The sequence below is a fragment of the Cibotium barometz genome, chromosome 5, assembly GCF_041138505.1.
Source record: "Cibotium barometz isolate CiBa-2024 chromosome 5, ASM4113850v1, whole genome shotgun sequence".
Taxonomy (NCBI): domain Eukaryota; kingdom Viridiplantae; phylum Streptophyta; class Polypodiopsida; order Cyatheales; family Cibotiaceae; genus Cibotium; species Cibotium barometz.
Window position 1 is genome coordinate 6,956,933 of NC_141050.1, and position 10,261 is coordinate 6,967,193.

Sequence of the window (10,261 nt, forward strand, 5' to 3'; positions counted from 1 at the left end):
CATTTTCAACTCTTCATTTTATGTGAAATATGCACCTCCTTTAAAGAACTCCTCTTCCTTACATATGTCATACTTTTAATATTGCTCATAATTTTTTACTAATAAACCTTGTACATTTTCAACTCTTCACCTCATGTGAGCATTTACTCATTTTTGGGTATTTTCTTTTTACAAGTTGGATTTATCTCCTCCCTACACATGGATTGATGCTATTGGTCCATAGGAACCTTAATTGGACCATAGTCTAAAGATTTCTGAAAATCTAGACCCTTAGGCTAAGGTTCTTTATAGCTATTTTCAATTAATTCCAATTGCACATTGGAAAATTCTTTTTGAATTTCTGTTTCAGGGGAACTCATCTGAATTAGAAGAGATATTTTTCTATTCAAAAATATTCAAAATCTGAATATTCTCTCTCTAGAATATTTTTCTCTCTCTAGGCTAAAACAGATAGAAACAAGGTCTTTATATTTCTGAAGAGGGATTGATTACAGGGAAAGATACTAGACATCAAAAAGGGGGTGGGGGAGGAATCTTACACTTCTGCTTTCTCTTTCCTTCTCTTCTACTTGCTAATCTCCCCACTCCTTTCTAAGCTTTGGGGAAAGTGCAAGGAGTTGGCCAAATGTGATACGAGCATTTTGATCCCTTAAGTCGCTGAGAAGATCATAGCTAAGGGATCCTTGTCTAAGAGGAAAATCAGATTGACTAATTTTTCTTCTAGATGACTTCTTCTTTTTCTTATGATTCTCTTCCTCCTCCATCCTCTCATCTTCCTTTGCTTCTTTTCCCCTTTGACTCCTTGTTCTACGATCCCTTTTGGCTATTAGTGGCAAAGTCTCATTATCTCTCTCTGAAGATGTGTCCTCTAGTAATGCCACCCTCTTATCCTCCTCCTGTTTTAACTTTGGACACTCAGGACGATAATGACCCTTCTCTTGGCACTCACAACAAGTGATACTACTTTTATCCCTTGTTGGCCTATCTTCCACTCTAGGGAGTCTAGGTGGGCGAGCATTTACCAAGTGAAGCTTAAGATCAACAAACTCATAAGTTGTGTAATATTGTGATCTAATGCAGTGGATGAAGGTACCTTTGATGTTGATAAAGTAGTTGAAGGGACATCTACTAGAGAAGTTGGAATTGCCATAGTTATGGAAGCTTGAAGTGTTGACTCAATTTGAAGGGCAACCTCCTTCTTCATAACAATCTGAAGGGCTTCTTGAAAACTTTTGAGGTCTTTGCTTAAAACCTTTCCTCGCAAAGAAGGAGCCAAGGCCATGACAAACCGGCTCATTTTTAGGTGCTCCATTGCCAAGGAGCTCTTAGAATCCACCATGGAAGAAGGAGAACAAGCAACTACAACATGTAAGGAGGCATGCAGACATTTGTTGAATAAGGCTTCATACCTCATGGAGAAAGCAGAAACCAACTCCCCCTCTTTTTGAGAAAGCTGATCCAATTGTAGAAGCAAAGCATTTGGTGACTCCACTGACCCAAACCTCCTTCGTTGCCTTGGTTAGCTCTTCCCAATCCTTTTGAGAATCTTCTGGCAAGCTTTCATACCATGCCAAAGCTGCACCTTCCAAGAAATCAGGAAGTATCTCTGCTCGTTGCTCCAATGACCAACTTGCTATCCTACATGCTCGACTAAACTCTCGCAGGTAGGTCCTTGGATCTTCTCCTTCACTTCCATGGAATACTAGAATGTTAAGCATCTTTGCAATTAGGAAAGAAATAGGCAGTTGGCATATGACCACTGAATTTGGCAAGGGAAGGCTGAAGGCAACAACAAGCAACCATTACCCAAGATTTGATCACTAATGGCAGTTTGTAATATCATGCAACTGGTATGATCGTGTAACGCACACCAAGACCACCTTTATACCTTCATGTTAGTGAGCATGAAGCAATCCACTTTTATCTTTATTCATAGGAGACAGCTAAAGAGAGAGAGAATGCAGAGACGACACCAGATTGGGTCCCAATCTACCCACTTAAGGCTCCCCTCCCACAAGCAGGAGTATTTGCTTTATTACTTCAGAGAACTTCTGTAACTATGCAGAAAACTTACTGAGAATGATTGACGGAGGATGCCAAACGCAATGCAGATGTAGACCAACCATTAAACATGTTGAAGACAACTTTGAAGTCACTTTGGAGAGCCTTGTGTACACCCAGATCTGCCGAGGGAGATGCACTACTGAATGCTGAAGCAAGCTTTGGGCTGCCTTGGGACTGAAGCACTAGGGTGCTTTGGCTGAAAATAAGGTATGCACAAGACAGAAGTCTCAAGCGCACAGATTCCTGCACTTTTCTACACCCGAGAAGGAGAGATTGAACTTGCGTTCTATTTTAACAATGGATGAGGGGCTGCCTTATATAGGATTTCAGGCTGCTGGTCGGTTCATGCTACTGTTGTCGGCCAGCAAATAATGCTCACGACTGCTGATTATGAGCATTAAATGCTTATATTCAGGTCTTTGCCTCACACGTGTGGTGCACCTGTAGGGTCTAGCCAACTCCCGTGCTGACCTATAATCCTGACAAGTAAAATCTCTGCATCAACAATAGGATCCCGTAAGTTCATTCTCCTTGATCTCCACTTGATCTTCACTGACTTTCAATGGAGAAGAATGAAGTGTCTCCCTCTATTCTCCAAAGTAGGCCAAAGTCCTTTAAGGAAGCTCTCCAAACCACTGGATAGAAGTGTCAGCAGACGTAGATCCTCCAAAAGTCACAGGAAATCCCAACACTAAAGCTAATCTCTGAATATGGCCAGAAAATACCTCTGTTGTCAAATCACAGCAGATACAGCTTCTCCAGACCAGCTACGAAAAGTTGAGATGTGTTGTATGATCAATTAGAAAGGTATGGACGTCCACCTAAGATCAGCCTGCTCCTTGTATGCTCAATCTCATTGCCACAATCTTTTTTGCATCTTCCCACATGTGAGCATCCACATAGATGTTGGACATTAAGATAAATGCGGCAGCATGATCTTTATCCAACCTCATTGCACATTCGAAGGCCTGTCTGCCAAGCCCTACACTACCCCACTTATGGCAAGCACCCAACATGGTACTCCAAGTCACGAGATCAGGTTGGAGAGGCATCTTCTCCAGCATTGCCATGGCCTCATTGAGTTGGCCTGCACGGCCAAGCAGATCAACCATGCAGTTGTAGTGCTCAATGGTTGGAGTAATGCCACACTGTCTGCTCATAAGCTCAAAATAGTCCCGGCCTTTATTCTCAAGACCTGCATGATTGCATATAGTGAGAATATTAAGGAATGTAATCTCGTCTGGCCGGGTTCCTTCCTCCCACATTCTGTCAAACAAATAGAACACAATTTCAATCTCTCCTTCTCGGGTGTAGCCTGTAATCAATGCATTCCAACTCACAATGTCCCTCCTGGGCATTGTGTCAAATACTTGCTTTGCTTCAACCATGCTCCCACATTTACTGTACATGTCAACAAGAGCATTGGCTACAATTACTTCGGTAGCCTCAAGGCAACCAACTCTGTTTGCTTGGGCCTGAAAGTTTCCATCATACTCAGCATGTATACCCGCCTTACTACTGCAAGCATGCAAATCTCTTCCAAATCCCTCTTTGGTGATTCTGGCATGTATAACTCGGCCACTATCTATAGCTCCTACACTACCGAAAGCTTTTAAGCTGCAAACAAAAGTGACAACATCTGGAGAAATTCCTTCCAGTTGCATCTGTTCTAAACACTTCTCCACTTCTATACCATGCTCATGCTCAGCATACCCTGCAATAAGTGCGTTCCATGAGACTACATTTGGAGCGGGCAGCTTGCCCAACAATCCTTCAGCTTCTGAAAATAAGCCACATTTGGCATACATACCCACCAATGTGTTTCCAACAGCTTGATCACTCTCTAAGCCCTTACTCACAATATACGTGTGTACGTCTCGGCCCCTGTCAACAGCTCCTATATCACCACAAGCTTTCAAGCTACAAAGAAATGTGATGGCACAAGGAGCCACGCCCTTCACTTGCATCTGTTCCACACATTCGAGTGCTTCTTGACAAAGGCCATGTTCAGCATACCCAGCAATAAGTGCGTTCCACGAGACTCCATCTTGAACTGGCATCTGATCAAGGACTTTCCATGCTTCTTCAAAAGAGCCACATTTAGCATACATATCCACCAAGGTATTGCTTATAGCAGAGATGGTTTCAAACCCTTTTTTAATAATCCGAGCATGCATTTCTTGACAATTGTCCAAAGTTCCAATGCTTCCACAGGCTTTCAAGATGCAAATATATGTCACAGCATTTGGAGCCACCCCCTTGAGCTGCATCACTTCCAAAAAATGTAGGGCTTCTTTACCAAGCCCATGTTCAGCATAGCCTGATATCAGAGCAGTCCATAAAACTACGTCTTGAAATGGCAATCGATCAAATATTTCCTGTGCTTCGAAAGGCAAGCCACATTCGACATACATACCAACTAATGCAGTGCCAACAGGAAGATTTATTTCACTTCCTGCTTTAAAAACTGCGATGTGGATTTCTCGGCCCTTGCCTATGGCTCCTATGCACCCACAAGCTTTCAAGCTACAAGCAAATGTAATATAATTTGGAGCCACACCCTCAAGGCATAGATGTTCCAGACATTCTAATGCTTCCTCACCAAGACCGTTTTCAGCATACCCTGAAACTAGTGTGTTCCAGGATAGTATATCATGACCTGACAAGTTCTCAAACACTTCTCGTGCTTCCACAAGCCATCCATACTTGGCATACATATCCACCAAAGCATTGCCAACAAAAGGATCTCTTTCAAACCCCTCTATGGCAGTTATAGTGTGTATCTCTAAGCCCTTGTCTATGGCTCCTATGCTGGTGCAGGCTTTCAAGCCACAAACAAAAGTAACAGGATTTGGAGATGCACCCTCCAGGTGCATCTTCTCTAGACAATTCAATGCCTTTTCACAAATTTCCAGATCAGCATACCCAGCAATTAAGGCATTCCACGAGACGACATCCTGAACTGGCAGCATATCAAATACTTCCTGTGCCTCCATAAGTGAGCCACATTTGGCATACATATCCACGAGTGTGTTACCAAGAAAAGGATCTCTTTCGATGCCCTCTTTGACAACGTTGGCATGCATTTCTCGACCTTTATCAATGGCTCCTGTGCTGCCACAAGCTTTAATAATGGAGACATATGTAACACCGTCAGGAAACACACCCTCCCGCAACATCTGCTCCAAACAGTCCAGTACTTTCTTACCAAGCCCATGCTCAGCATACCCTGTGATAAGGGCATTCCACGAGATAACATTTCGGATTGTCAGTTCCTTGAACACTCCCTGTGCATCTTCAAATGAGCCACATTTGGCGTACATGTCCACAAGAGTGCTTCCGACAAAGAGATCTCTTTCAAGTTCTTCCTTGGCAATTTCGGCATGTATTTCTTGACCCCTCTCCAGATGCTTCACCTTAGTACATGCCTTCAGGAGAGCCACATGCGTGTATTTGCTGGGGTGTACAGAATCTGCTTGCATCTTTGGGAACAAACTAAGGGCATGTTGCAATTCTCCGGATTCAACATACCCTTGGATGAGAGAGGTCCAAGAATACTCATTCCGATAAGGTAACCTGTTAAAAATGTGCTGGGCATCAGACATGCTTCCACACCCGACAAACATGGGAATCAGGTAGTTCCCAACAATTCTATGCGATTCCAACCCTGTCTCGCACAGCTGCATGTGCACGCGCATGGCAGACGCTAGATTTTTCTCCTCCCTGCACTCCTGCAAGAGAAAGATAGAGTCTTCTACAGAGATCAGCTTGGGCTCTCCATTGAAGAAAGTAACAGCTTCTTCTATGCTCAGCATCTTCCTCCTACAGTTGCTCTAAGTTGTCATAATAAAAACTCTCGGGTCTATACCTCACATCTTGATCCTGCTGTTGATGTACATGATGTTCCTTCGAAAAACTGATCATGCATTTAACATAGAAACACGTATTTACCATAGAAACACCTTGTACCGTAGTACATCATGCTGTACATGGTTGTCTGCATAGTATTAACTTCTACCTGGTGTTTCTACAGCATCCATGGCTTTGAAAAACTGTGCATTGGTTGGCGCCGATACTCTACAGATGTTTGCCTCCTATCAGAACTTTTTATAATATTGTAGATTTGTAAGAACTGCCTTGCGCAGGAGGCTGTAATCGTTGGTTTACAACGAAGTAGAAGCCTTCTGCTCGTAGTGGGGTAGTTACTCTCACTCGTGTCCATTGCATGGTAGCGTACGTTGGACAGGTGGGTGGTGTCCTCTCTTGTATGCAGGCGGGAGGCAGCAAAGTGATCTCAGTCCGTTGATATACTCGAATCCTTTCAGTCCCTCGGAAGGGTAGATAGTGAGACATATTTTATAGAGAGATTTAACTGGCAGATTGACACAGCCTGGAAAGAGATTCAGAATGGAACTCCTGTGATGAGGGAGGCAAATGAGGAGGTAGATAAAAAACTGCCTTGATATGAATAATAAGAAGAAGGTTAGAGGTTGTCCTTGAAATGTGAAAGAAGAATGCAGTTTTTGGGGGACTAGTTAGAGAGTGGGGGCTATTTATTATGATTATTCAAGAACACAACAGTTTTTGTCTCAAGACGGTTAGGAAGGATAGATATAAGGACTAGGTTGTGTTGTACTGGGGGGGGGGGCTATAGTGGGGTGATGACCATTCTTAAGGAAAACCTCAAATCTTGCTTAGTTGCAAACTACCCTAATGGTAGGGCCCTCGTAGTGGAGATCCAGATTGGGGGGGAGAGACTATGGGTGGTGAATATTTATGGAGTCCACAACTGTAAAGAAAGGTGTGGAATGTGGGAATGGTTATCCTTTGGTCATAAGAGATCAACCTATATTCTAGATGCCAAGCGTGCCTCAAAAATACAGGTTGGCAAATTGACTGAGGAAGAGATCAACCTATATTCTAGATGCCAAGCATGCCTCAAAAATGAAGATGACAAGCTTGCCAATATAGGCCTAGGAGGTCAAAGACGGAGAACCTACAACCCTAGAAGGAAACCTGATAGACACCTATTCAGATTAGTAGAAGATAAAGGAAATAGGGAATTGGTGGGATAGATCATGGATAAAAATGGGCAGGACTTGGGGGAGATTGACCAAGTTGCAAAGAAATGGGTGGAGTTCTTGGGCTCTACCTTAAGTTTGAAAGAGGATATCTCCAAAAGAAGGTTTCAATACTTTGGGAGCATCTTTAGAGCATTTCCCTCATCAAATGACATGATTTACAATATATAGTGTCGGCGCCCATTACGTAAGTGTGCAAACATAGTTGTCGTAGGAATATGTTAACCAATATGTGGTTAACATACTTCCCTTCCTAAAGTCGATCGCGTCCTAAAGCCGTAGGAATGTGTTAACTAATATGTGGTTAACATACTCCCCTTCCTAAAGTCGTAGGAATGTGTTAACGAATATGTGATTAACATACTCCCCTTCCTAAAGTAGATGTCCTCATGATCGGTAAGAGGTTGTCGAGGCACATAGAGAAGTGTTGCACTTGGTTGGTTCTCCTATCTCTTCGGAAATGAGAGGAGGTGGGGAAGTTAGTAAGATAGAAAGAAGTTAGTGGAGTACTGGCGATTAAGTATCCAGCTAGTATGATGGGCTCTTATGAGTTTTCTTTTTTGTATGTACCTAGTAGTACTCTTTATTTTGTTTTTGGTGTTTTTTTTTTGCCTTTGCAGTGGGAGATCCTCATTAGAGGAGTCAGAGTACTTGAATGAGTAGACTAGCATGGAATATTGAATGACTAGTATCTTAGTGGTAGGTGTTATGATGAAGAAGGGGGTAGTAAAAACAATGATGTTGGCGAGGGGAGAATTCTGGAGGGACAAGGAGGCAACACGCATGGAGATAGTTTGCGCTCTGAGATGCTATATAGCGAGGGCGATCTACATGAAGCTCTAGCATCTTTGTCAAGACACCATGATGGGTATTTTGGCTCCCGTGGAGGTATCGGTTTGCGGTGCTCTCTGTTTCTTTTGTGCTTTGTCTTCTTTTGTCATTGAAGCTTTGGGATCCTGTGTTGATAGGAGCGGTAGTCAATGGCGAGGATCCATACATCTGGAGCCAAAGAAGAAGTTAAGGGTAGGATTGATTAGGCATGAACCATAGTTATTCGGGTGAAACAGGGGTGATAAAGACAATCCAGGCGATGGATCGTACCATTGACCAGGCTTGCGCCCACCATGGTCCCCCCATCTAGAGATATACCTAGATGGCTGTCGATGATGAAGCTTTGTGTGGTGTATGTGCATAGGACAGATCCCAGTGAGATTTGCAAGTGTTGTGCATGGGCGAGGGCAAAAGGTGTGTCCGTGGTCCTATCCACCTAGATCCTAATCACCTAGGGACTTTTATATATATATATGTGTGTGTGTGTGTGTATTTGTGTGTTTATTGGTCAGCACCCCTAAAGAGGGTTTTGTACTGAGTGGCCCATTTGGCGAGATGTGTGAGCTTACCTTTGAGTTTATCTTTGAGTGGTTGGATAAGCTCAGCCATTTGTAGCACTTCCCCTTGGTTTGGTGACGAAGCCGAGGGGCAGGGTGGAGCGTTGTGGATGAGGTTCCGTTGGGAAAAAGGGGTGCGAAATTTGAGCTTTTGAGTGCCCATGGGTTGGGTATGGGCAAGTCCGTAGGATTTTGTCAAGGACGAGGGGACTTGCTTGCCCATTGGTCACCAAATCATCTTTGTCGATTGGACAGGTACTGGCATGGTGGGTGTGGTTTGGGCGAACTACTTAGGGGTATCCTTAGGAGCCAAATGATGGAATTGCGGGCGAACTACTTAGGGGTATCCTTAGGACACAAATGATGGAATTGCCATCATGGAAGCCTTGGGTTTCTAAGAGACAGGTGTGTGTTGCCTACATGGAAGCCTTGAGATTTGAGTACGTTGGTAGGCACCCAACGTTGTTGGTTGTGCTGTGCTTGGGGTTGCCTAACGAATGGTTGTGGGACTTTTTGACGTTGTTGTGGGTGGATGAGCACAGGCGGAGTTCTTGGGTAGCCAAAGGCAAGTGTTGCCTTCATAGTAGCCTTGTGCTCTAATAGGCAATCCAGGACGAGCCAACATTGAAGCTTTGACTTAGGTTGGTTTTGGTTGGCTTAGTTGGTTTCTTGCGATTGGGTTTCAGAGATGGCCGTTTGGGGATCGAGAGTTCTGTGTAGCCATCATAGAAGCTCTAAGCTGCAAGAAGGTTCTTGGGCACCCACCATTGATTGTCATGATAAAGATACGAGGTTGGGGTGCTTGTTGTGTGGGTGGTTGGGGATGTAGAGTTTAGGGGAATTGTTGACGACGATGAAGCTTGATTATCCTTGTTGGAGGGTGTCAACAATGCCCAATCGACTGGCTTTGGTGAGGCATGGGGTGTGGGCATAGGGGAGACTACCGATGATGAGGATGGGACGTGAGGAGCAAGGGCAGGGTGTGTGTATGATTTTCTCTTGGGGACACAAGAGGATTGTGGCCTTTTTGGCATTGATTTCCATGGTGGCTATTTCTTTGCGCCCAATTGATTTGGCAGTGAGTGGCCTTTTTGGCATTGATTTCCATGGTGGCTTTTTCTTTGCGCCCAATTGATTTGGCAGTGATGAGTGGCATCAATCCACTCTTTTCCAATGATAATCCAGCCTTGGAGTGCCCTTGCATCAATAACGTGAAATCTACACTCCAATTGGTTATTTCCAATAGAAATTTTAGGAATGAAATACCCAACACTCATTAAACGCATTTCATGTGAAATTTGAATATAATTGTTTTCTTTTGTTAGTGTTTCCAAGAGCTTTCCACACCTCCAAGAATATGAGATTGGTGTGGACCATTGGATATATGTGGGCTTACCACCGTTGTAGACCATTCTCGGTTGGGAGTCCAATTCATATTCTTGGTGGGTTGAGTTTTGGTGGTAGTTCAGGGGCAATGGAGGACTTACCAGTTATTGTGGGGGAAGTGAGAATACCCTTCGTGGAAGCAGTTGGTGGGGGCAAAGGATGAGAGTTGATGCACTCCCCGTCCCAAAGGATTATTGTTATCTTGCCCTGGGCAAGGTTGAGGGTAGCTATGTTGTCAATGGAGTTGATTGTACTTGTAGCGTTCTGGACCTAGCTACCTCCAAGGATGACTGCTTCCTTTGTCTCATCTGCGGGAACCACATAAAACTTACAAGCTAAGGG

At 43.8% G+C, this 10,261-nt stretch overlaps 1 protein-coding gene across 1 annotated transcript; it reads right to left on the reverse strand.

Moving 5' to 3' along the window:
- Positions 1 to 1,881: 1,881 nt before the first annotated feature.
- On the reverse strand, positions 1,882 to 6,520 carry LOC147637998 (pentatricopeptide repeat-containing protein At5g27110-like). Its single transcript, XM_086797354.1, has 2 exons — positions 6,083 to 6,520; positions 1,882 to 5,980 (listed from the first exon to the last, which is right to left on the reverse strand). The coding sequence occupies exon 2, from the start codon at positions 5,877 to 5,879 to the stop codon at positions 2,892 to 2,894; it is 2,988 nt and encodes a 995-aa protein (XP_086653480.1). The 5' UTR covers positions 5,880 to 5,980; positions 6,083 to 6,520; the 3' UTR covers positions 1,882 to 2,891.
- Between the last annotated feature and the right edge of the window lie 3,741 nt (positions 6,521 to 10,261).

Coding starts and splice junctions, on each gene's coding strand:
- LOC147637998 (XM_086797354.1), bottom strand. CDS start 5,879: ATGCTGAGCATAGAAGAAGCTGTTACTTTCTTCAATGGAGAGCCCAAG.